This window comes from Nelusetta ayraudi, unplaced genomic scaffold (genome assembly GCF_046127955.1).
Source record: "Nelusetta ayraudi isolate G7.1 ecotype Tasmania unplaced genomic scaffold, CSIRO-AGI_Nayr_v1 ptg000004l, whole genome shotgun sequence".
In the NCBI taxonomy this organism is placed as follows: domain Eukaryota; kingdom Metazoa; phylum Chordata; class Actinopteri; order Tetraodontiformes; family Monacanthidae; genus Nelusetta; species Nelusetta ayraudi.
The window spans coordinates 16,997,501-17,023,682 of record NW_027466054.1 but is presented as its reverse complement, the minus strand read 5'-3'; the positions used below and the strand labels follow the sequence as shown (position 1 = coordinate 17,023,682).

General features: G+C 46.1%; 2 protein-coding genes across 2 annotated transcripts in view; both read left to right on the top strand.

Annotated features, from left to right (window-relative positions):
• Positions 1-22: 22 nt before the first annotated feature.
• On the top strand, positions 23-14,599 carry cc2d1a (coiled-coil and C2 domain containing 1A). The gene is made up of 28 exons (XM_076039171.1): positions 23-225; positions 484-567; positions 685-817; positions 1,389-1,492; positions 2,043-2,288; positions 2,440-2,755; positions 2,977-3,086; positions 3,174-3,246; positions 3,364-3,492; positions 3,589-3,716; positions 4,082-4,154; positions 4,264-4,406; positions 5,075-5,162; positions 5,396-5,472; positions 5,580-5,675; positions 6,482-6,604; positions 6,795-6,853; positions 7,547-7,663; positions 8,083-8,156; positions 8,273-8,331; positions 8,724-8,875; positions 8,971-9,061; positions 9,143-9,298; positions 10,047-10,181; positions 10,279-10,405; positions 10,962-11,038; positions 11,631-11,678; positions 11,784-14,599. The coding sequence occupies exons 2-28, from the start codon at positions 511-513 to the stop codon at positions 11,814-11,816; spliced, it is 3,024 nt and encodes a 1,007-aa protein (XP_075895286.1). The 5' UTR covers positions 23-225; positions 484-510; the 3' UTR covers positions 11,817-14,599.
• Positions 14,600-16,264: 1,665 nt separating this feature from the next.
• The window catches only part of mri1 (methylthioribose-1-phosphate isomerase 1), a 12,275-nt gene continuing 2,357 nt past the window's right edge, over positions 16,265-26,182 (top strand). The window contains exons 1-6 of the mRNA XM_076039026.1: positions 16,265-17,004; positions 18,203-18,426; positions 21,598-21,767; positions 21,859-22,035; positions 23,254-23,478; positions 25,172-26,182. The exon at positions 25,172-26,182 is cut by the window's right edge and continues 548 nt beyond it. Coding sequence (XP_075895141.1) covers positions 16,873-17,004; positions 18,203-18,426; positions 21,598-21,767; positions 21,859-22,035; positions 23,254-23,478; positions 25,172-25,305 — 1,062 coding nt within the window. The 5' untranslated portion in view covers positions 16,265-16,872 and the 3' untranslated portion in view covers positions 25,306-26,182. The remainder of the gene's footprint in view (positions 17,005-18,202; positions 18,427-21,597; positions 21,768-21,858; positions 22,036-23,253; positions 23,479-25,171) is intronic.

The following is a 26,182-nucleotide window of genomic DNA, read 5'->3' as shown; positions in this document are numbered from 1 at the left end:
GCGTGTTCCGTCTGGTCGTAAAGTGTGCCTTGCGTTGCCATAGGAGACGCAAGGTAGGAAGTGAATTCCACAACCTGTCGTTCTTGTTTTTATCGCTTGAACTAAACGCTTGGAAACTTGTATGCGCCGTGTCCCGTATTTTTTGAACAGTTATCGATCCCGTCAGTCGACCCGAGCAGCAGCGGCAGCGTTAACGCCAATACAGTGAGCCGTGGAACACACAAGGTAGAGCTCCGGCCGCACACCCACTGCTATTTGACACTTTTACCTGTGTGTTGTGCTAGCTACCGGTGGCTAACACGGTTCAAAGGTTTTAAGTTGCTGTTTATTTTGTTTTGTTTTTAGCTAACCAGTGCCGAGTCTATTGGCAGAAATAAGTGGCAATTGTTAAATCCACTGCTGACACTTTTCACGTAAACTTACCACAGACAGTGTTTTATTAACAACCATCTTACTTTAATTGTCCGTCTTTTATTATGGCAGCTAAACCATTTTAATTAGCGGTGGCCAATGAGTCGCAGTCGGAACCCCCCACCCAAGGGCCAGGGGGCTGCCCGAGCCAAGCAGGTAAGGCCTCTCATGTCTGACGATTGGAACTCTAGCTGATAACCTCTGCAACAGCATGCATGGGTCGCCACCAGCTTTGATGTTCCTTAATTTGGTAGCTGGCTGTATCCCTTGCAGATGGGGCTGCTCCTCGACCTGAACCCGGACGACGGCCTTGATGATGGGGGGAACGATGCCGAGCTGGAGGCAGAACTGTTGCAGCTGATGGGTGGAGGTGCGAGATCCCAAGGAAGGAAAAGTGAAGGCAAAAGTGAGGAGCTCGTCCCTTTCTCGTCATGCAGTACATAACTCAAAATCACGTTGTAAATACCTCAGCGGCAAGGACATGGGACAGTATATTATTTGCAATAATAGAGTGAGTGGTAACAACGTTAAAGAGCTGGTGTTCATTCACAACTGTTGCACTTTTCTGCACAAAATGAGCTGTTTGTGTTTGTTAGTGTCAGTTAATTATAGTCATTTACCAACTTCATGAGATGGGAAGTTCCTGCACGTATTATGAGTCCGTCTGGTCGTCGTTGGCAGCAAGACAAGACAGTTGTCCCTTGTCACTCGGGGCGTTTCCTACTTCACTCTGCTGCTTAAGCATGAACCAGAGGCAACTGTCATTCCCACTGGTGCTCTACGTCACTGTGGCTGAAAAACCTACTATTTGGAAGGCGTCACGTCCATGAAGACACTTTTCATTCCAAGGTCCAGAAAAACTGACAATATCATTACCTCCCTACGAAATACAGATGTACCAACAAATGTATCTGCTTGTGTCTCATCCACATGCTTATATCGATGTCATCATTCTTGATGTGTTTGTCCATGTTCAGCTCCAGTTGCCATGTCTGAAATCGAGCGAATGGCAAATCTTTGTATGAAAGACCTGGATGATGAGGATCTGGAAGATGATGACTTGGATGATGAAGACCTACTGGTAACACACCTACATTATAGGTTTATTTTGTTTATCAGTTGCACTGTTTGAAAAATTCACAAATGAGCATTAGTCTTACAGTGATAGTTCTGATGTTGTGATCGATAGTGATTTCATTGCTGACATTTTTAAGTTTTGCTGCCTCTTGGCCAGGACTCCCTTGGAAAAGAGGTTTTTAATTTCAGCGGGACTTTCCTGGTCAAACAAACGTTCAATTAAAAAAAATGGGCTGCTTCATGTCCTGTTCACAATATAATCACAAAATTGAATCTTTAAAGCAGAGTAAAGAAACAGTAGTAGTATTTTCTTTAAAAAACATTATGACACATTTCATGAATTATTCTCATGAACATATTCATTGTTTGTAAGGGAGTAAATCTGCTTTCAAATGACAAAACAAAAACATTATAAAATCCACCAGTAGACCTCAAAAGAAACAGGCAGAACAGTGAAAAGTTCTCACTTCATTCAAATAACCTATTTTTACAAAGCTGCACAACTGTGGGAAATAGCTGTTGAATGACCCGAGCGTCCATGTCACTGTTGTCAGGCAGAACTGAACGATGTCCTGGAGGATGACGAGGATGAACCCCCTGCCGCCACCCCTCCTGTCGCGACGCTGCCTGCCCCTAAAGTTGCTGCTGCGTCACACGCTGCTCCTCCGGCCGCTCCCGCCATTGCAACAGGGCTGGAGTCGTGCCTGTTGGAGCGCATTGACATGTACAAGACAGCCATCGCTAATGCCAAGGCTGCTGGAGAGGCTAGCAAAGTTAGAAGATATGACCGCGGGTTGAAGGTAAGACGGAGAAGACGCCTTGTTCTCCTCTTTGTCTTTGGCTTGATTGCATTAAGTGCTAGCAAAAAAAAGAAATGCTAGCACGCATTTGTTTTCAGTCTCTCTCGTTAAGGTGTTAACTGGTGGTTTCTTTTCCGCCTTGGAAACCCAGACTTTGCAGTCCTTGTTAACATCTGCCAAGAGAGGGAAACCCATCAATGAGGAGGAGATCCCGCCTCCCGTGGCTGTCGGGGGGAAACCCAGCAGCGTTCCGAGTCCAGAGTCTGAGCCGGTCCAGCAACGAGAGCCGTCCCAGCCGGAGTCGATCTCCTCCCCACCCACAAATCAGAAGCCGCTGAAGGAGGCACCCCCTCCTAATGCCAAGCCACTCCATTTGACTCCGCCCCAAAAGCCTTCTATTGCCGTCTCTCCGGGAACGCCCGCCATCTCTCCTCTCACCCCTGGCCAACCTGACGCACAGCACTCAGGTGAGCATCCACGTGTGTGGTGTAACGGTCATGATGTGAACCTTCTGCTGCTGTCTCCCGGCGCTCCCATGTGTCACAGTTCAGCACCTTTCCATGTGCCTCACTTAACAAAACAGAATAGTTTTATTTTGTCCTGTATGTATCATTCATGAGTTTTTGGCCCCCTGGTGTTGACACACAAACACACTCTGGTCTGCTTGGTCTGCCTTTCCTCCATGTAGAGCTCAAGCAGGCCGTGTTGTCCCGGCAGAGGGAGTTCAAGATTGCCGCCATAAACTCCAAACAGAGCGGCAACATTGAACAGGCTAAGCAGCACTACCTCATTGCCAAAGTAAGAAGATGTTCTTGTCACTGTTTATATTCCTCTGTTTGTGATGTTAATATTCACACGTGATAAATGTGACTTGGTTCCGTGCAGCACATGGACTCACTGGTGGAAGCACTTGACCGAGGAGAACCAGTGGACCTGGGCTCACTGCCGCCACCCCCTGGTGAGTTTAGCGGAATGCTGTCACTGGTGGGAGTTGTGATGTTCAGTGCACTAAATGTAGTGTGCTATCGGAACACAGCGACGCTAATAAACTCGGATGATGATGGATGTTTTGCAGCAGACACAGTGGAAAGTGCACCATCTCCTGCCCAGTCTGCCTCCAGATCTCCTCCAGCTGCTGCTCCTGCTGCTCCTGCTGCTCCTGCTGCTCCTGCTGCTGCTCCGAGCACCCAGACAGCCATGACTGGTGAGATGGCAGGGACCCTGGCAGGGCACGGACAGAGAAGGTGCCAAAGGTGTGGCATGAAACTAAATCACGTCTTTGTGTTTACGTCCTGTCAAGATCTTCCCGCCCCGACCACCATAGCAGAGGCTCTCCAGCAGAGGATGGACGTCTACAAGTCAGCTGCAGAGGGAGCCAAAAACAAGGGGGACGACCGCAAGGCCCGAATGCACCAGCGCATTGCCAAGGTGATACCCGACGACTTGAAACTCGGGGAGAACCAGGGAACATTAAGTTGAATATGTTTGTAGTAGAACATTTGTTTTCAATGCCAAATCTTTTTCAAACTCGGCCATTTAGGTGTTTTTCACAGCTGAAACAAACTGATGTTATGCTACTCTTTCATCCTCGGCTCGAAGGTGGTCTTTGATTTAAGACGCATGTCTTTGTAAAACAACATTGTGTTGTTTTCTGCTGTTACGTTAATTTAGTGTTACTCGTTGTTTTGGTTTTTTTTTGTTTGTGTTTATTTTTATTTTTAAACATTTAGCTTTTTTGTTTTCAAATATTTTTTCACTTAACTGACATTGAAATCATATCCTTCTGTTTGCAGCAATACCAGGATGCCATTAAGGCTCACAAAGCTGGAAGAAATGTCAACTTGTCAGACTTACCTGTGCCACCAGGTAACTGTCCTCCAGTGTGTTTCAGTGTCGTTTCTCCTTCAGTTTTGTTTCGTTTGCTCTACGGAGTCAAAATTTTCATCCGGTGCGTTTTGTGTGTGCGCTCCCGCAGGCTGTCCACCTCTTCAAGGCTCGGAGAGGGGTGAGGAGAACTTCATGGGTGTCCTGGAAAAAGCAATGCAATTGGCCGATCAGGACCCCGACGCAGAGGGTGACGACGACGACGAGGAGGAGGGACGGAGTGAAGCTCCCAGGGTAGGAGGAAGAATTAAAAGTGCCGGAGTTGCTCTCATGCAGCCAAGAACCCTGAATGGTTTGCCGTCATCCCAGACGCAAGGAATGTTTCATAGTTTGCCACAGCAGCTCTCAGGCCGGACTGTCGGCTAGTCACTGCTCTCTCTGCTGCACCTGCTGCCGTTCACCGCTACACTGGCACTTCAGTCATGTCTATAGCACAACTGCATTCAGTCGGTGGTTAAAACAGTCTTAAAAGCATGCTGGTGTCTCCTGCAGCGATACTTTAAATCAGTGGTTCTCAACTGGTGGAGTCTCAGGATATTCTTCCCCTCTATTTGTGAAGTAGAGACCCAAATTTATTCCCAAAAAACTTACTTGCCCACTTTCTGTCACGTTTAGTAAATAAAATATTGTCATTTTTCAATTGTGTGTCCTGCTAAATGAATGCCCAACATTTTCCCTTAAAATACATATATTTAAATAAATATGTATGTATGTATGTATGTATGTAAATAAATATGTATAAAAAATGTATCTCAAAAAAGGGTAAACGGCCTACAAAGTCACAACCCAATCAAAACTCTGTGACCCGCTTTTCACTTGCAAGCCACCAGTTGAGAAACGCTGCGTTATACCCTTTATTTATGTTTACTGCTTTTCAAGTCATTGTTTTTCTCGTCTCTCAGCCTGCAGCGCGGCCACCTGTCCAGAAAGCAAAATCTCCAGCTCCTCAGGCTCCCGCAGGCGCCACGTCGGTAAAACTGGGGCCCAAAGGTGCGTGGCTGAAACTCAAACTCCAAAAAACATATGTATTGGTGACTTTCACTGTTTTCCTTTTCCAATTTTCTGCTTGTGGCGTTATTACATTTTGTTCTAAATAACTAATGAACAAGTTGGAAATGATCATCACTGCCTTTCTCACACGAGCGCGCGCCCGCCAGCCCGCAGTGTTTTGAGTAAAGTGTCACCTCTGGCAGTTGACGTCGCTCTTCCTCTGTGGCCTACAGCTCAGCAGCAGGTGGATTTCCTGTTGCTACGGCGACAGGCTTTTATGCGCGCGGCGCTGCGCTCCAAACAAATGAAGGTAAACACTCACTCTTATATCATTTTGTTTCCCCCCCCCATGTTATATTGCTATTCGCTCGTTTTGTTTTTGACACACCCACTGTGTGTCTGTCTGTGTGTGTGCAGGACATGACGGCGGCGGCGCAGCACCTCCGGCACGCCAAGGGACTGGACCCCATGGTCTCGGCTGCAAAGTCGGGCCTCCCCATCGACATCACCAAGGTGTGCGGCCGCTCAGGAGGAAGCGGGTGGTGGGAGGGAGGGAGTGAGGGAAGGCAGTAAAGTGCAGATATGTGTTTGATCGTCACTGTTGCGAAGACCAAGTGTGACTGAAACTGGTGATGAGAAGACGTCAGGGTGGGGTGAAGTAATAAAGCGCGACACCTTCTGCGCGCCGCCGACATCTCACTTTATCTCTTCATGCCCGACTTGCGACTGCGTGACGTTTCCCCATATGAGTCTCTTTCATATCACATTCCTATTATTGAGCATCTCTGCCTCTCCGTGTTTATCTGTGTGACTCAGCCCCCACATTTTAATGAGCGGCAATATTAAGATGCTTCCTGTGTTGGGCTTTTTCCCCCTCCCTGTCGGTCTGCAGTGGCCGACATGGGTTTGGAACCACGTTTTTAAAATGATTTCATTTTTTTTTTAAAACTAATGAATTCAAAAAATATATTTATATGCTTGTTGAATATAATTTTTTACATTAGCATGAGCCAGAACATACTGGAAATAGGAAGCAAAAGAAAACAAAAGAACTTGTCAGTCAGCAACCAGATTAAACTTATAAAACTAGAGCTTGCTCAAGCAGTTTAGTGATTTTTTTTTTTTTTTTTGAAAATTAAAAAAAATAAAAAATAAATACACCCTTCATTTCAAGGAACTCAGTGCAATACTACATCACAACAGAAATCCAAATTATATTCATTACAGGAGTCTGCTGATTTTGGGCTCTGTGAGTTTTAAACTTTTTTTCCCCAACGTGTTTTCCCTTTTATCACACTTGCCTTCTTCCAACCTGACAGATCCCCAACCCCCCCGTCAGCGAGGACGACTACTCGCTGGCTCGCTCCCGCAGCTCGCCTCACTCCCCTCGCAGCAGCGAACAGTACCACAGCCTCATGGCTCTGCTGAGGAAGCAGCACGAGGTCAGGCCGCTCCCCTCTTCCCCATCTCTAGTTCTCTGTCTGCATTTTTTAGTTCCATCAGCATGTCTATGTTTGTTTGTTTTTTAGTTTTCAAACCACACGGTTGCGGGTAGTTTGTGTTCACCCGTCATGTCACTGCGTCATTGTCTCTGTCTCACACTGACACTTGTTTTTTTCCCACAATCTGCAGAAGTGTCTGGCTTGCACTCAGCAGTTTGTAGTTCTGGGCTCGGTGCCTGAAGCTTTGAAGTAAGAATCACTTTTCCTGCCTGTTTTCTTTTTCTTTGCCATTTTTTTTTTTCCAATTAAAATTTAGCAATTGACATTGTCAATAGAGGCTCTGTTGACATTTTCTTATCCCACGTAACTATCCTGGATTTTCCCAAGAATTCAGTTGAAGGTTCAGTGTGTAAAATTTGGCCTGATTTATGATTTTCATATTAGTAAAGGCTTAACGTACTCCCCATAAAGACATTAATAAAAGTGTATACTTGCAGTAAAATAAAAGTTATTTGGTTTTCCTACCCTTAGGATGCTTCTTATGTATGTACAAGAATATACATTGATCACAGTTAGCTGCCATCTTGCACCACCATTTTTCTAAGGAAGCCTGGTGTGGACAATCTAGCCCAAGGTATCCATGTTTGCATGCACAGGCCACCGTAGTTCACTAGCAAGCTGGGGAGGGGGAGTGAAAGAGCACTGCAATATAAAACGTAACCACTCGATGTCACTGTTTTTTCTCAAAATCTCCAAATATTTTCATACTTGACCTTTAAGTGTCAGTACAGTGTTTGTATTGAATAGCCAACGACGCCTTGGCTTTTTAACTTAACACAATATTTTTGCAAATGCACCAAGTTGTTCGGACAAAACTTTTCTGCAAGAGACGTGAGTTTTTTTGTGTGTGTGTCTAAAGTACTGTCTCTTGTCTGCCTGCAGGTTTGAGAAGCTGAGCGAGGAGTGTGTGAAGAACATCCAGATACTGAAAGACGCTCACGCCAAGGGCCGGCCCGTCCCCAAGTGCCGCACCGAGGAGAGGACCTTCAACTCCGTCAAGTCAGTCCGCAGTCTCACACGTGATGCACAGTTACTTGTACTTCCTCTGAATGGCAGTTGCCTCACAAGAAACCTGGAGCGGGAACGTCTGCAGCAGTCTTTAAAGTTGCAGCTGAAAAACTATTGCAGTTCAGTCTTGAGTTGTCTTCAAGTATTTTGAGTAATTTAGCGATGAGAAAATCTCCTATCGCATGCACCTGTTGTCTGTTCTTAGAAAAAACATTCTGATGCCTTTTAATTTGTCGTTTTCTTGTATTTCTTCTGCTTCTGAAAGTCTTTCCTCGGTGTGGCTGCTCTCCCTGATCACACCGAGCTTGCAGCTCCACGGCTGCCTGTGATCCCGACAGGAAGCTGTCATCCGTCGCCCCACTCACACCGCGCCTACATGGTCACATTTTCTTTGTTTTTGGTTTTTTTAGATGCCACTCCAGCCTGACGCCTAACGAAATGATTCTGTACATCATTCGAGGAGTCAACCTGCCTGCTCCCTCAGGTAGGGAGAAAAGGAGGGACGGAAGGCGGGGGTGCACCTCCAAAATAAACCCAGCATTAGTGCGTGAAAGGTGCGTTCACACCCTGCTCTCACTTTCTCTCTCTCTGCACCTGCAGGTGTCTCACCCCACGATCTGGATGCCAGTGTGAAGTTTGAGTTTCCTTTCCCCAGCGCGGTAAGAGACAGAACAAGGATGAGCTCACGGCGTCACGTTTGGATGATTAGACACATGGTGGCCGCTTCGGACATTGACCGTCTGAACTGTGTCACAATAGCTTTAGTGGACGTCACTTATGATGCTGACGCAAAATGAAATGACCAAAGTGGAATGTTTTGCTGGGAAAAAATTGTCTAGATGTTTTGCAGGACTTGAATACGTCATCGTTTTAAGGCCAAGTCTGTTCCCTGCCACACGTTTTCTTTACAGCTGATGCGTGACTCGTTCAGGGTAACGTTTGCATTGTGTGTGTGACAAAGGACATTTTCAGCCAAAGATTTTTGCCGCATTCCTCCCCGCATGTATGAAAAGGTGTCTTGGTGCACTCACGCCTGTGCCCGTGTGCGCAGGAGGAGGCTCAAAGGGACAAAACCAACACGGTGAAAGGCACCAGTAACCCGGAGTTTAAAGAGCAGTTCAAGCTCAACATCAACCGCAACCACCGTGCCTTCAAACGCGTCGTCCAGTCCAAAGGTGTCAAGTTTGAAATCCTCCACAAGGGGTAAAAACAAAAGATGAAATAAAAGCTTAACGGCCGGTTGCTGCTAATCACCTCTGTTGAGTGTCTGTACGTGCTGTTTTGTTTTTTCTTTGCAGAGGTCTTTTTAAGTCCGACAAAGTAGTGGGAGCTGCTCAGCTGAAACTCGAGGGTCTGGAAAAACATTGTGAAGTGAGGGAGATTGTGGAGGTGAGTGCTGGAGACACATACACACACATGCACATCCCCCCCAGACATACGTAGAAACTAATGTATCCATGTGTTGCGTAGGTGATGGATGGACGGAAGGCGACCGGAGGGAAGCTGGAGGTGCGGGTGAAGATCCGGGAGCCTCTGTCAGCGGTGGACGTCCAGCCGGTGACGGAGAAGTGGCTGGTCCTGGACCCAGTGTCCTCGCTCTCCCCTCCGGAGAGGCAGAAGGAGCGAGTGAGTCGCTGATTTGTCGACCTCTGTCTCTGCTCTCGCTGCCTCCTCCTTCCAAGTCTGCAGTGTGTGTGGCAAACCTTTAGTCGGCTCGTCAGTCCAAAGTATTTCATAGCAAAGGCTTGTGCAGAAACTGTGTTTTGGGTGGATCGGTGAAAAACTAGATTTGCCAGATGAGGACTTGAAAACTAAAAGTGGATGAAACTTTGTTTGCCCATTGTTTTAGCGGTAAGGCTAAACTTTCGCAACAGGAGCAACCGACTTCTTCTGCATTGTCACTATTGCTACTCTCAATAGCATTGGATTGGACAGGGACAGTTTAAGGGCGGGGTTTAGCGAAACCTCTGTTATGTCTTCCTTTAATTGGTTCAAAGGAAGCAAATGAAACAACATTCATTTAAAAAGTCAAAAACAAATGAATTTTGTTTCCTAGGAGTTCCAATTCATTAAAAAGATAATAATCTATTTTGCTCAATTGTGGATGAGCAGATAGACCAGAGACTAGTGTGGACGTGACTGTCGCACCCAGGATTATTACTGGCTGCACTGCTGTATCATCTTCAAGAAGAGTGAAAGTGAAGTGAATCAGCCTCAACATTGATTGAATGGATGGATGGAGAGATTGTTTTCTTTGCAGCATGACTTTGTCACTTATGTTGTGTTCCACAGGCTAAATAGATTTAAAAAAATAAATAAATAAAATCCCACACTTTCAGTGAATTCTTATTGTGTGTTGTGTCGTGTGAATCAGGCTCCGTCTCCTCGCTCCAAACCCCGACATGAAGCAAGCAGCGGGAGGAGCAGCCAGGCCAGCAGCCCGTCTCCACAGTACAAACTCCACAGCTTCAGTCTCCTCAACTACGACCGGGAGCGACTGGAGAGAAAAGTGCTTCCTGTCACATGGTTCCACAGCCCATCCCACTTTTCAATAGCTCTTCGCCTGCTATATATCTCTCTCTCTCTCGCTCTCTCTTCTCGCTCAGATTGCAGATTACAGGAAGACGCGACAGGATCCCCCGTCCGACCTGCTGCAGCAGCACAAAGAGGTCGTCCACAGGTTGCAGTGGCAGAAGGCGCAGCTGGAGCGAGGCCCTCCTGCTCTGCTCTCCGGTAACAAGAACTCACACAACACACCAGAGCAATTATTACATTTTATTTTATGTTTATAATTGTATTAAAATTATGATTAATAGAATAGAATAGAACACCTCTACTTATCCCTTTATTTATGGTGTAAAAGATGGAAAAAGAAATGAAGAAATAAAAACTAAAATATTTATAGAGTAAGAAAAAAACCAAGATATTCACATCTATTGCACACGGTGGAGGTGAACCAGTAGAACATGACGGCCGTGTTGTGCTTCATTGATTAAAAAAAAAAGACCTAGAAAGAGAACAGCTGGATTATTTACCGTTATCTACACACTGACATAAAAAATAAAAAAAAATTTATTGCACCTTTGTAAAATGTAAAGTGGTTAAGAGGATGCATTTTAATGAGTGCGGTTGCACAGCCTGATGGCTGCAGGGAGAGACGACCTGTGGTAGCGCTCCTTCTTGCAAATAGTGAGAGAAAATTCAATTAGCAGAACTTTTCTAGGCTACGTGCAGACGACAGCCTCTTTAGAAGCATGACCATCATATTTTCTCTCTTCACCCACCGCAGAGTATGAAAACCTGCTGCGGCGTTTGGTCCAAGGCCTGGCCGACTCGGTGAAGAAATACTCTAGCCAAGGCAACAGGGTGAGTGCAGGATGAGGCTCGCCGTGCACATCGTCATTGTTGTTTGCTGTTTGTGTGATGTTGACATGAAGTGAACGGGCCACTGACTGACGTCCATCTCCCAGATTGTAATTCCGCTGATAAATGAGACAAGATGAATTTGAGCTCTTGCGACCCCGCCGCTGACATTGATTGGAACCAGCAGGGCCAGATTATTAAATTCCCCCTTAAGTGAAAGCAGGGTCGGACTGTCATTCATGATGATGAAACCCTTTTTTCCCCCCTACCCGTTGAAGGCAAGGCTCCAACAAATCAACATCTTTGGGAAAATTGAGGTGGGAGCCGAGTGGGTATTTGGTTCATTCCGCTGCCCACCACTAGAGGGTGCCTCATTTTGGCTGCCTGAGCAGTTGTTTGACTCGGGTCTGGATTCGGGCAACCCGTTTGCTCATCTATGTTTTTTACTATATAGTTTATTTTCTGGCATTATTTTCCTTTGACTTAAGTGTACTACTGATCCCGCTCAGCCGCTCCGAGCCCACTTGATTTTCCTTTCAGCCTTTTGGAGCGCACACGTTGGGCCTCGTGTCAAGTTTCGATTCTGTCCCCGCAGGAAGCTGCCAAGGATGTGCTGGGCAGGATGAAGATGGTGGAGGTCGAGGTAAGGTTTGAAGTGGCAACTTTTTTTTGGGCCGTGTGAGATGTCCCTGCATGAGTATCACCTGATGGTTTTGACGTCACGGCTGTTTTGTTTGCCTCTTTCCAGCTGGAGTCCCTGAAAAGGAAACGAACCGGCTGAGCGGGGAGAGTGAGGGAGCAGAGTCCCGGCTGAAAAAGCTGTGAAATCTTCTCTCAGCTCCGAATGCTGCCGTGCTTCATCCTCCTCTTTGAGCATGGTCCGTGCAAAATGCATGAAGCTAAGTTCTGTCAATCAGTTCTAAACCAATCACTCCTGAATGAGGCCGTTTCATGCCATAATCTGTCACAAATCAAGAATTTAAAAAGCAAAAAAAGTTCAAGGAAACTCTAAAATATCCTCTATTGCTGAAAAGAAATGTGGGGTTTTGGGCACTTCACAAGAAAAAGTAGAGGACGACAAGAAACACTTAACAAAGCTGCTTCTACAGAATGGCTTTACAGATCTACCTGCACTATACCTGCTTTTTATTATCCTCGTCTTTCATTTGAGAGAGATTTCAAATATTTTGTCAGAAGACTTAAAGATTTACATTAAATACCAACTCTGGTATCTATAGATGACCAAAAACAATACAATGTGTGTATGCTTGCACTAATGTATGTATAATGGTGCAAGGTGTGTGTTTCTTTCGCTCTTTTTTTTTTTTTAACCTTTTTCTTCCCATATTTGATGTGGTGTAATGAGCTTAATCTAATCTGTCTGTTCCAGTGTTCACAGATTACTGTAATCTGCTCTATTTGGAGTGGTGTGATATGGAAATGTAAAAAAGAAAAAAAAAATTGGGGGCTTCAGGGTGCCACAGCCTACATCCCATAATGAGGGATTAGTGTTTATGTCACCAAGGAGACGACCAGATCAGACGTGGCGTCGCCTTCGGGGAGAGCCTGCTGCTGCTGCTGCTGCTGCTGCTGCTGCTCGGCTCTTCCCCCCCCTCAGCTGCTTCTTTGTCGCTCGCCGCGTCCTCGGCACTAAATCCCGCGCAAATACTCCCAGATTACGGAGACTTGCGAGTAATAGGCTGCTCCGCACGGATTTTCCTTTACACTCCCAAACAATATTTCAAATCCGTCGGGCGCTCGATTAGGAAACAATTAGCTGCGTTTCCGCTTCCCCGCCGCGCAAACGTCAGATTGCGCCGTCAGCAGCGGCAGATTTGACATTTGAGGCCCAGCGGTTGCTCTTTTCTTCGGCCGTTGCCTCGCAGAAGTCCCCCGTCACAGGTCCGCCGCACCACTACTTTTTATTTAAAGCGGGCAAAATTTAAAGTGAGCGTCATACAACTTCAAGGCCATTTGTAAAGGGTTCCTCTGTCACGCAATGCAACAAAGAAATCAAACTTGTGTATTTTCAGTTGGGTGATAAAAACCAAAAGACTAGTGTTTTCATTGGCTAATAAGCAGCAAGTCTCCGTCTCCGTCTCCACAAAGCCGCTGTAAACACAAAACTGAAACATTTCAGCTCAAGAGAGATGAAAACGCAAAATGGAGATTAGCAGTTGCACTGTTTGCAATATGGTTTTCTACCATTAGATGGCACTGGATCTGAAACACGGGGACCTTTAAAGTGTGATGACGCGCAGATTGCACACATCATCGTGTGTGTGTTTTCTGATGTGGTTGTCGCCTGTTTGCTTCACTCATTGGAGTGATTTGGTCACATGACAGCCCCAGAGGAGCCATGTGTCTGCTGTAATCCAGCTGCATCCTCACCCCATTATCCCAGTAATCCTGGTTAAAGTTGACCCGATGCTGCTCTCACCGTGCGTGCCCTCCGATGACTTTTTACGCAACACTTTTTTCCCTTGCTTTTTTTTTATATTTTATTTTCTTCATGTCAGACGTAATATTACTATTTTTAAGGTCCCTGAGGAAAAAAAATATTTGGTTTGCACTACAGTGGTTTCTTCTGTTGTATGCCTGTGTTCCTATGCAGCACTTAAGTCTCTCAGCATCTGACATCTGAAACCACCTGGAGCCGCACGTTCACTGGACCCGCTGAGTTGTTTAATCGATCGCAGTGTTATTGATTTAAGTCTGCGCTAATGTTTTTTTTTTTTTTCTGTCAGTCGTTTTGGCATTAATGCAGTTTAATGTCAGATTTATTTGAATAGCTGTGCATTAAGGGGTAAAGATTAAAAATGATGTTTAGAATCATCAACGCTTGTAAAGCAAATTACATCACAAGTTTGTTTGTTTTTTTCGAGTGGGGGCAGGGGCAAAGCATGGCAATGAATTTTGGTGACACAGATGGGTTACACTGTGGAACGTCTGGAGTTTGGGTTTGAAAGATACGCACATTGTGGTTTGTAGCAGCAGTCAGTTGGGATGCGGAATTAGATTTTGGCTCGTCTGCAGCATCGCCGCTTGAAGGGACCTTTCAGTGCTTACCCCACTATTCCTTAACTCCCTAACCTTTAACCTTTAACCTGTCACCTCTCTCGCATACACACATACACACACACAAGCTGCCACATTCTCCACTCCCTAACTGACATTCTGGCCTTTGAGGCCGTCCTGTTATCATGGCAACAAGCACATCAGTATTCAAGATGGTGGTTTGACAGTCAGGACTTTCACAACTGGGACACATTGTTGAAGTTTTATCTTGTTAGTGGCTTCACCCAATTTTTACCCTGTCAAAGACACATCAAAACACTCCTTTGCTCCTGATGGTTATGTTGTTTTTTTGTATTTATCTCATGTACTTGCTTTAAAATACAAAGGGAATCCGCTCTCGCTGGATTTAATCATGTGTGCTTGTGGCAGGGTGGGGGTGGAGCGTTGACTGTTGATGTTTTAAATTATATGTTAAGCCATGTAAGGGGCAATCAGTCTAAATGTTTTATACGCAGTTTAAAAATAAATACAGCATCATATGCACTATTTTTGGGAGTATGTCCTGATAATTTGTCTGAAAGGGGAATGTACGAAGACCTGATTGTCTTTTGACAAGACCTGAGGCCTTTTATCATATGCAGCGTAGGTGTTCCCATGAATAAAATGCTGCAACCGCAATGAGTTTTTGAGTCTTAACTGAAATTTGAAAACATGAAAAAAGTTCCCTCCAAGAGACTTTTGTTGAATGTAACAGCTAATCATAAATTTCTAAGTCAATTATTTGGGGTCCATGTGACACATTTTGCAGCATCTTGTGATGAAGGCTGTAAGAAAAAAAGGTAATTTATCAGACACATTTTTTTATGCCTAAAAGTATATTTGATAATCTATTGTTACTGAATTGGTCTCACTTTAATTGCGAGACAAAAAGTGTGCGGGTACAATCACAAAACCCAAAGCATAGATATATTGAGGTGCAGAAATGCTGCGGCTTTACGTGGTTTTCTCAAAAATATTTATTACTTTCTTTTTTTTTTTTTTTTTTTTTAACTTTTTTTTTTAACTTTTTTTTTTTAACTTTTCATCGAAGGATGCAGAGGTTGGAGGCCTAAGACCAGAGAGAAGATTTATGGTTGTAGTAAAAGTGAACATGAAGTCAGTTGGTGTGAAGAAGAAAGAGGATTTATGTAAAACATACAAATCTCATGCCTTTAATGGGCAAAATGGACAAGAAAATTTTCTTCTTTTTTTTTTAGTAACAAAAAATGATTTTCAATCTTCTGTTTTTTTGCCTTACAATTCCAAATTCAAAACCAATTTGGAACATTTTTTTTATACTATAATGGTGTCTGAAAATAATGACCTCTGGCAACATTGCCTCTTTCTTGGTCTTGAATTATTCTTAAACGTCTTAAAGGGGTAGCAGGGAGAGATCTTCCGAAGGCAGAAGACAAAAGGCTCAAACGTGACAAAAATAGGCAGACCTTTTTTTTCCTCAGAGCTCACTGGTGTCGGAGTGTCTAGGGTGCAAAAAAAGAGAGCGAGAAAAAAAACAACTCAGGCCTTTGGTGTTATGCTAATAGCGTCGTATGTGAATGTGAAATTTCCCCTGACAAAAGGAGGAGAACCGAGGGGGAGATAGGGCTGTGTGTGTGTGTGTGTGTGTGTGTGTGTGTGTGTGTGTGTGTGTGTGTGTGTGTGTGTGTGTGTGTGTTCGGGAACTGGCAGGGTTAAAAAAAGACACTCAGGCCCCCAGACTCCAATATGGTGGCCCAAGCTCACCCAGCGCAAAGGCCAAACAAGTTTTTGACTTCCGCATTTAAGAACGCATCAGGCATGCACACTTCACACCATGCCATGATACATGATGACGCGGCCAATCAGAACGAGCCGAGGCACAGCAGCACGTACAACGCCTTAATGTCACGCTGGGAATAAACCGTTTTCTGGTAATTTCCTGGCCTTTATAATTTATTATGAAAGACTAAAACTCCATGAGTGAAACATCTGCAACAGAAAGATTTGTTATGAACCACGCTTGAGGTCACATTCGTCCTGTCAGCCGTTTTATTAGCTTTTAATTATTATTACATTGCTGTCTAATGGGGGGGAAATGCTTTTCGAACCCATTGGATATTTGTTTTTTGTTGCAGTACCTCGACTGACCACTAGGAAAAACCCGGCGCGCCGCCATATTGCCAGTCTGGTATCCAGCTAGACTTCTTCTTTGGTGGGCGTGGTCACAGTGGCGGGCGCTTCCTGCTCGGCTGAACACGTGGTTCCGCGTCTGCCTCCCCCTCCCACCTCCCCTCCCCCTTCTCTTCCCCGTCTGTCAGAGTGAATGCGTGTGTGCGCGCGCGCCTTTGAGTGTGTGAGGTTTCCCAGCCTTTCTGTGTCACTTCTATCTCCTCCCTCGATCCTCCCATACCACACAGCAGACCTTCCTCCTCCTCCTCCTCTTCTCTCTCCGCTCTCGGCTGCCCCTCCTGCTACGTCGTCTCCTCGCCACGCTCCGCCAGGAATCCGCCGCGAGACCACGGTTAGCGAACAGGGCCCCGCGCGGTCACTTCGGCGCGTGTCCGCTCACGAGTGTGTGTGCGCGCGAGGCAAAAGCAGGCAGGCAGACAGGTAGGGCAGAGGTGGTAGGTAGGTAGCAAGGAAGGCAGCATACGGGTTAGAAGGAAGCGCGTGTGTGAGAGAGAGAGAGAGAGAGAGAGAGAGAGAGAGAGAGAGAGAGAGAGAGTTGCGTGCGCACCCGCCGCCACCGGTCCGCCAGTGTGCAAAGCTTCGCCCCGCTCCTCACAGCTCGCTGATCGGTCATGACGCTGGAGGCGATCCGCTACCGGGCCGGCGCTCTGCACGTCCTCAACCAGCTGCTGCTGCCGCACCAGAGCGTCTACGACGAGATCCGCTCCGTGCAGGACGCCTACGATGCCATCAAGTCCATGAAGGTACGGAGCTCCTTTCTCCTCCTTTCTCCTCTGCCTCCTTCTCCCCCCGTCTCCTTTCTCCTCCTCCTCCTCCTCCTCTTCCACCACCTCCACCCGCCTTCCCACTCCCACTCCCTCTCCCTCTCCATCTCCTCTGTCCTCCCAACCGATGCTCATGCCCGCCGCACCGTGCATCACGCACCCCACCCCCCTCGTGTCCCCTCCACCCCTCCACCCCATCTCTTCCTTTTTTGTTATTGTAGAAAATCTTTTGTGCTCCGGCGCGGCTGCACGGCTTCTGTGGCCATATGCCTGTTTTTTCTTTTTTGTTGTTTTGGGTGCACCTGCGGCGCCCACAAATCCCTCATTATCACCACACACACACACACACACACACACACACACACACACACACACACACACCCTTTTCAATGAAAAGGGGCACCATCCTTTATGTTAAGTTTCCACATTATCTAGCGCGAGCGCGGTACAGACTTGACGTGTGTGCGTGCTCGCAGCCACCCGCCCATGAAATATGCCACCCTCCTCCTCCTCCTCTCCCCCCCTCCCCCCTCTCTCTTCGGGAGAGATTATTGATGAATTATTAATGACCTTTGCCAGGGATTTTTTTTTTTTGTTCCTGTCTTAGCCTGGCGCTGCTGCACTCAGTGACACCTCCAGCTCCTTTCTCTCTTCAACACCTGAAGAGCCGAGCCACGGTTGTAAAGCTGCTCAAATATTGAATTGTTGACTTTTTTGGGGGCCGAGGCAGGTCATATGTAACTCTTGTGTTTGTCAAGTGACAAACACACACACACACAAAACACAACTGCTACATGTTTAATGGTGTGTGTGTGTGTGTGTGTGTGTGTGTGTGTGTTTGCTAGATAGCGTGAAGGAACGTTGCCTTCAGTGGAGAAGCTGATGTCATGATAATGTCATGAAGTGGCATCAGTGAGAAATGACCTCAGCGTTAGATGATGATGATGATGATGATGATGTCATAGCAGTGCATGATGTCACTGATGCTTTGTGGCCCAGTGGCCCCTTTGCATGTGCGTGCGTGCGTGCGTGTGTGCGTGTGTGCGCGTGTGTGTGTGTGTGTGTGTGTGTGTGTGTGTGTGTGTGTGTGTGTGTGTGTGTGTGTGTGTGTGTGTGTGTGTGTGTCACCAAAACCCGGCTCCACTGACTGAGCGTCCTTCCTCCCTCCCGCCACTAGGTGCGCGGCGCCCCTGCCATCGCCATCGTGGGCTGCCTCAGCCTGGCCGTGGAGCTGCGGGCCGGCGCCGGTGGCGACGACCCCGTGACCTTCATCCGGGAGTCCCTGTGTCAGCTGACCTCGGCGCGGCCCACCGCCGTCAACATGGGCCGCGCCGCCCGCGAGCTGATGGAGTTTGCAGAGAACGAGAGCATGGAGAAGAACTCGGAGCAGCTCAGGGAAAGGTAGGAGGGCTGGGTGGGGTTGGTCTGGTCTCGACTGAGCTGAGCTGAGCTGGGCTGGGGTAGGTTGGGCTGGGCTGGGCTGGGCTAGGCTGGGCTGGGCTGGGCTGGGCTGGGCTGGGCTGGGCTGGGCTTAAAATTGACAGTTCCCCATAATTGAAAAAACTTCATCCATATGTTTTAAGACTCATCCCTGGGCCTCTGGAAGCTCCGGTCATGATTCCAAATTCCAAATAACCTTTCTGGAGTTTCACAGAAACCAAGAGAAACCCAAATCAAGCTTAGAATGACGTCGCCTCAGTGTTGGAACGAGGGACCCGTGGCGTTGTTCACTGCTCATGTCTGCGATATTGTGTGAGGACCTCAGAACGCAAACACAGTGCCTCCTCAATAAGTTACACTGGATATTTTTGGCATTTTTAACATGGTGAGAACTTGAGAACCGCTCCAAGATAAACAGGACCGACTCGTCTTTTGCACCCTTGAATGGCAAGTCGTGCAGTGTTTGAGCGCGTGGCTTCCATAGGTGACGTTTCATTTTCGGGTAAACTGTCCCTTTAAAGATTTTACCTGATTTTCCTTTTACTTGTGGCAAAAAAAAGCAAATGTCAGTCAAATGTGGCTTGTAAAACAGAATCACAAGGTGTTTGTCGCTATATTTGTCATGTATATTTGTATGATATATATATATATATAAATTTTGTCGTGAGGCCCGATGCGCATCACTTTCACACATCCCTTTGTTTAGATTGGGAAATATTGCGAGCTGTCACTCTGCCTGTTTTTTTTTTGCCCTCCTTATCTCACATCAGTTGTCAGCTATTTCTGTTGTTTTCCTGTGTGCGCCGTGGCCTAATTTAGTTTCAGTCAGTAATTTAGTTAAATGCACCCTGTGGAGTTTTTGATCAGCGGTGCCACCATCAGGACCATTTTTTTCATTCCCCATCCTGAAAAAAACCAGCAGCCTCATGTTTCAACCCTCCTTCTCTCAGCCTTTAGATCAGGCATGGGCAAACTACGGCCCGGGGGCCGTATGCGGCCCGTTGAGCTTTTTTTTGTCCGGCTCGTCGAACTTGAAGAAATTAAATTAATAATAAGTCATAAGTCATAAAATAGCTATTATGACTATATAGCTATAGAAAATAGCTATTTTAGCATTTTTTTCCCCATGTTTTAAGAGTCATTTCAATAAAGAGCTAAATTCCCTGGAGCTTTAAAGGCACATATTTGGTTGTAACTCTTTTGAATTTGACATTAAAGCACGTTTTGTACATATCCCATGATATATATTTTTTTCCTCCTATGACCAAAACACGTCTGCTCCGGCACCTCTGTCACAATTTAGAGCCCATTGTGGGCCACCAGTCAAAAAGTTTGCCCACCACTGGTCTGGATGCTCCTGGTCATTCAGCGGTACAAGTATTCCAAGCCTTGTCTCATCCTGGGCACGTTTACATTTTGTGTCCACTCGGATGTCAGGGTTGAAACAAACTGAAACAGTCCAAAATTAGCCGTCATCGCAGCGTGGCTCCGGAGAGCAGCTGCAGGTGTATTTTTAAGCCGCGCCGAGGCGTCGTGGGGAGCCCGTTTAATTAAAATGTCACGGCGAGGAAGAAGTGGACTGAGCGGTGTCAGCCAGGAAACACGGAGCAGGCGCCCAAAGCCTCCAGTTGGAGCCGGACGTAGCGATGAATAAGAAAAACGAGAAGCAACCGCGCTTTTAATTTGGTGGTTCACTGAATGTGTGGCGAGAGTCTCGGTTGTGGATCTGAATAAGACAATCAGAGCCAGTTTGTCACAGTGGGATCTGACTGTGACAAACTGGTCCGACTGTGATCGCAGGGGACTGGGGGGGGACACAGAATGAACGGTTGTCCTCTTGATGGCTGCAATGAAAGAATGTAATTCCCAGAATTAGTTTCACTTGAAGTTGGGAATATAGCAAATACCTCGAATGGAAAAATGGGTCAGTTTGGAAAGGAAAAAAATATATATGGGATTTTACATTCTCATGACTTTGGTTTTTGGTCAATATCAACATTTCTAATCAAACTAATCAAAACTGCATTCGCATTCTGTTTCATTATAGTTCAGAACAGTTTTTTGTTTTTGAAATGTTGCTATTTTCAACCAACATGGTTGACACACTTAGCAGGGAAAAAAACACATTGATTGCTTTGTTAAAAACTGTCAGCTTTACCTTTGCCCCAGTGGGAAAACTGCACATTTTGTAAAACAGAACCGTTTTTATTTTTTAATTATTAATTAATTATAAGTTTATGAATAGTTAATTAAAGGTATATACATATATATTGGATTACCATGCCTCCATCAGGTGCAGGCCGGATGGAGGGGATGTGAGGGCCGCAAATGGCCCGCGGGCCGCCAGTTTGAGAGCCCTGGTTTAGAGGGAAGGTGAGTGGGCGCAAAGGTGTGTGTGATTCTGTTTTTCAGATCGTTCAGGGTGCGGATTTGAGCGTATTCACGCAGTGTGTTAACGCAGTGTATTTCACAACATTAACCAGCAGCCGGCTGATGGTTAATGTTGTGGAAACAACATTCGGTGGTCGGGTTCCGTGAGGCAGAGTCGGAGCTTTTGATCTCAGCTCGTGTCGGGGATGAGAAGAGTCGACTAGAATAACGTTTCTAAGGTGTAGGAGGAGGAGGGCGACACGAGTCCCTGCCTGGTAGAGCCTGGTGTCTGACGGCAACCTGCACTTCTCAGTGACGCACAACAACCACGCAATCCCTGCCAAGACTACAATCATAGTGTTGGATATCTGATTCATATCCAGTTTATTTCCAGACAGGAAAGAGGTCAGATTCGGATCTGACAATATCTGGATTTGTGTTCTGCTCTTGTTGTTTTATGGGTTTTTTGCAGGGGGTAAGGAGGGTTCTAACAGAGAGGATTCTGTTTCCATGCAGCTTATTGGAGTCATACAGTAACTCTGAACCTTAGCACAGTGGCTACAGGCTGGTTCTTGCAAAACAGATGAGTCATTAGACGAGAGGCGAAAAAACAAAAAAGAATGTTTCTGATACAAACACGTAAACATGCATGTTAGAACTAGAGGAGACGTCAGACTTTGAAACCCCTTTTGACCTGTTTCCCTCTGCACACACACACTCACACACACTCTCTCTCTCTCTTTCTCTCCCTCTCTCTCACAGTGTAATCTCCTGGATCGAAGACATGCTGGAGCGCGACGTCAACGACAACAGGAAGATCGGTAACTACGGCGCCCAGCACATCCTGTCCGGCGTCCCCAGGGACTCGGTCACCATCCTGACGCACTGCAACACCGGCTCACTGGCCACGGCCGGCTACGGCACGGCGCTAGGTGAGACCAGAGCAGCCGCACCTCAGCGGGCGCGAGAGTCTCTGTGGCTGTGTCAAGCTGCGGTGTTCACTCTGTGTGCGTGTGTGTGCAGGTGTGGTGCGGAGCCTCCATGGGCTGGGCCGGCTGAAGCGGGTTTACTGCACGGAGACACGGCCGTACAACCAGGGCTCCCGGCTGACGGCCTACGAGGCCGTGGCCGAAGGAATCCCCGCTACGCTCATCACGGACAGCATGGCCGCCCTCACCATGAGGGAAATGGGCATCACAGGTGTGTGTGTGTGTGTGTGTGTGTGTGTGTGTGTGTGTGTGTGTGTGTGTGTGTGTGTGTGTGTGTGTGTGTGTGTGTGTGTGTGTGTGTGTGTGTGTGTGTGTGTGTGATGTCCCCATTCCACCGATTAGGGGTGTGAAAAAGAAATCGATTGTTAGATTAATCGCGATTATGACATTGCCAATCATGAATCGATTCACAAATTGCGCCAGGAGTTGGAGGAAAAGACAAAAATTCCTCCAGTTGCTCCAAACCAGACAAGCATCCCCAACACCAGAACAAAGCTGCCAAGTAAGTCGCAAAGGGCGAGGCCAATTACAAAGTCTATTGGGACTTTGTCGTTCCGCGGTATGTTGCATGCTTTGGAGATATATATATGAATCGTGATAAATCGTGATTCTCGATTAATCGCGATTAATTGCATCGTAGCCCTCTGAATCGGAATTGAATTGAATCGTCAGGTACCTAGCGATTCCCACCCCTGCCACCGATATCCTTCTCCGATCCCATACTAAGTAAAATTCTGGCTGGTATGGGGTTAGGGTGCTTTAACGTGCTTAACTGTCAATTGAAAATGAAACAAAGCAAAGTTAAAACAAAATATGTGTCTTTGAAGCCCCACGGTATTTTGCTCTTTATTGATATGACTCTCAAAACACTGATGAACATTGATGAAATACAGCTATTTTATGACGTGCTTACTGTTAATATTATAAAAAAGCTTAACGGGCCGCATATGGCCCTCAGGCCGTAGTTTGACCCTTCCTGATACAAAGCCACAGGGAAAATCAAATAATGGGGCTCCTCTGTACTGAATGCTTCATCTTATTTAGATTTGACTATTTATAAAGTCTCTCCAAATACTGTAGACAATACGTATCTAGACACTTCCTGCATACAGCACCAACTTAAAAAACTAGTTCCACTCAAAAGTGTATCAGTTGGCCAAGATCTCAATAGTTTAGTGGCTTTCTACATTGTCCCTGGTAATGATACACATTACCACAAATATACTGAAGAATTAAAAGTATCTATATTTTGACAGTGCCAAAGCATAAAGATCTAAGGTGTTGATGTTTTAGCATCAATCCGCACATCACTAGTGTGTGTGTGTGTGTGTGTGTGTGTGTGTGTGTGTGTGTGTGTGTGTGTGTGTGTGTGTGTGTGTGTGTGTGTGTGATCCTCTCTGACTCCTCTCCCTCCTCCTGACTCTCACAGCCGTGGTGGTGGGCGCCGACCGGGTGGTGGCCAACGGCGACACGGCCAACAAAGTGGGCACCTACCAGCTCGCCATCTCCGCCAAGCACCACGGGATCCCCTTCTACGTGGCGGCGCCCAGCACGTCGTGCGACCTGAGCTTGGAGAGTGGCAGGGACATCATCATCGAGGTGCGCCCCCCGGAGGAGCTCACCAGCATAAACGGAGTGCCCATCGCTGCCCCAGGTGACTTGAATTGAATTGAAAGCCTTTACTGTCAATGTACTTTCAGAGCGGTGACATTCAGAATGCAACTCCTCGGGTACAAAAATAAATGATGAAAAAAAAAGCACGCAGTAAAATACAATAATTTAAAATGCAACAGTCACTACGCTTAAATGACACTCGAGAACCAAATTATTGCCTTAGTTTGATTATGATCGGACAACTGAAGTGCATGTAAACGCGTTAGTCTGACTAAGATTGGAGTTTGAGAACTCCGATTGCGACACCCAGATAACGCGACTGGAATTCGAATTGTGAAAAAAAGATCACAAACATACACAACATGTTACTCGCGATTTTAATGAAAGTAAAGAAAACATGATAGCCGAGGAAAGCCAGTTGTCTCAGGCAGCCCAAATCAAAACGTTACCTGGATGCTGACTTCATTTACTAATACTCGAAGGAAGCCGCGCTAGCTTTGAGTCTCGGTAGCTCACAGAGGTAGACAGCTGATAGATACTTTACTGAGATTTTTATTCGGGTGAAATGAAGTCCAGCTCGACACAAATTTGCGTACATTTGATCAAATAAGCAACATGCAGCTTGATGGTTTGATTGCTGCCAGTATTTAGAAAGACTGTAGGAAAAGGAAAAGAAAGGGGTGCGACGCTGATTCATGACGCCCACGTCAGTGTCGCTGTTCCGCTCAGAGGCCTCGTTACAGCCGCACAAGTGCCATCGCTCCTTCACCTGTTGTAAACCTACACTCTTTGAAATAGAGTAGAATAGAATAGAATGCCTTTATTTTTCCCACATTTGGGGAATTTGAATAGAATAGAATTGCAGCCTTAATATTGTGCAAAGAGAAAAATTGTATTAATTGAAAAAGAAAGCCAGGTTTTTATGTACTTGCATAGATGCAGCGTGAACTGTGTGCACATGTGGTTTTTATTACGACACGATGAACAACATTTACAAAGAGGAAAAGTTAAGTGCATCTAAAGTCATCATCATGAAGACCTACAGAGACATCCTGAAGCTGACAAGCTGCCTGCCTTAGGCTGCAGATTGAATCGATTACAGAAATAATCTGCAGCTGCAGCTCCACATTCCAGCATGTAAAGTCAAGATGTTAAAAATAAAAGACTTGCTGGTCTGGGACAGAGTTGCTTGAGCTCTAATTATGTTGCCGGAGCAGATTTGTGCCTCGTGACATCACAGTAATTAAAGTACAGGCGTATAATGAGCTCCGTGTCCTCAGAGAGGAGAGACTTTACTCCTCGCGCTCCCTCAACTTTCTGTCGGCTCAAGCAGCCGCAGAGTCGCACGGCAGAGAGGGGCGGAGACTTGTAGCCGGCCCCTTGCAGCCTATTGGTTGGACCAATTTAGGTTCAACTTTATATTGTCATCGCGCATGTCACAAGTACAGAGCAACGAAATGCAATTAGCATCCAACCAGAGTGCTTAGCAGTGAATTACATACGAATTAAATACTATATATGTCTGTGTGTGTGTGTGTGTGTGTGTGTGTGTGTGTGTGTGTGTGTGTGTGTGTGTATATATATATAAATATATATATATATAAAAATTATATATATATATATATATGTATATGAATATGTATGTCAAAATCAAAAGTTTGGTAACGTAAAGCAGCGATGACGACCCCGCCCACACTGCAGCGTTTGACCTTTCACCTCTGTCCTGCCCGCAGGCGTGGAGGTGTGGAACCCGGCGTTCGACGTGACCCCGCACCAGCTCATCACAGGCGGCATCATCACCGAGCTGGGCGTCTTCCTGCCCTCCGAGCTGCAGGCGGCGCTCACCGGCCGCCTCACCGCGCTCTAGAGCGCCCACCGCTGCCCCCCCCACCCCCCGTGTGCCACTGCACCTTATGTCACAGTCAAAGACACTTTCATCTGGTGGCAAAGCACACACACACACACATACACACACACATAAACACATTGGTTATCATTGAGGTTTCATTTCATCGTTTGTGTCCTAGCACAGTCACTAATACGTGTCAGCCAGTGACACCGAAAGAAACAAACAAGCAAAAAGAAAGAAAAATCCTGTTTTTAGTCACCTGCTCACAGTAGGAAACGGACGTTACGCTTCCACAATTCAGTCTGGTTTCTTCATGTCACCTTTCACTGCCGCCTTCTCACTGCAGACGAGGGAGAGAGCTCAGCTGGCCCATCAATTCTATTTGGCGAACCATTTTCGAGTCTTTACTGAAGTCATTTTCTAAGACAAAAAAAAATGAATAAATAAAAGAGAGAACTTCCAAAAGAGTTTTTTTTTTTCTTATCCAGCCATGGTTTCTAAACTGCTGCTACCCACATGTAAATATAAAATTGATCCTCGCTGGTAGTGTGTGTACATATGTAGAAATCAAATCCCTGCTAGTGGAAGGTACTGCTATTTTAACCAAATATGTGGTTATTTAAAATTAAAGTTGACCTCGACAACAAAAAAAAGAAATGTTATATTAACATTTTTATTTTCTTGTTTTATTCTGTGTCTTTTGTAAAGGAATAATCCCAAATTTGTATCTCACCGATTTTCACAAGCGGTTAATTATTTGATACTTAGAAAAAGAAGAAAAAAGAAATAAGACGCTTATATTCCCTCTCGCTTTTTACCCAGTGTCCAAATTTTGAACTAGCCAAATTCCCCAGACGAGAGTCAGCTGAAGCCGAAGGAGGGAAAATAACACGGC

Bases quoted from the DNA above. Each gene is read 5' to 3' on its own strand.
- cc2d1a (XM_076039171.1), top strand. From the start codon at position 511: ATGAGTCGCAGTCGGAACCCCCCACCCAAGGGCCAGGGGGCTGCCCGA. The intron at 818-1,388 runs GTGAGGAGCTCG...GTCCATGTTCAG, and splicing joins AAGGAAAAGTGAAGGCAAAA to CTCCAGTTGCCATGTCTGAA. The intron at 5,163-5,395 runs GTGCGTGGCTGA...TGTGGCCTACAG, and splicing joins GGTAAAACTGGGGCCCAAAG to CTCAGCAGCAGGTGGATTTC.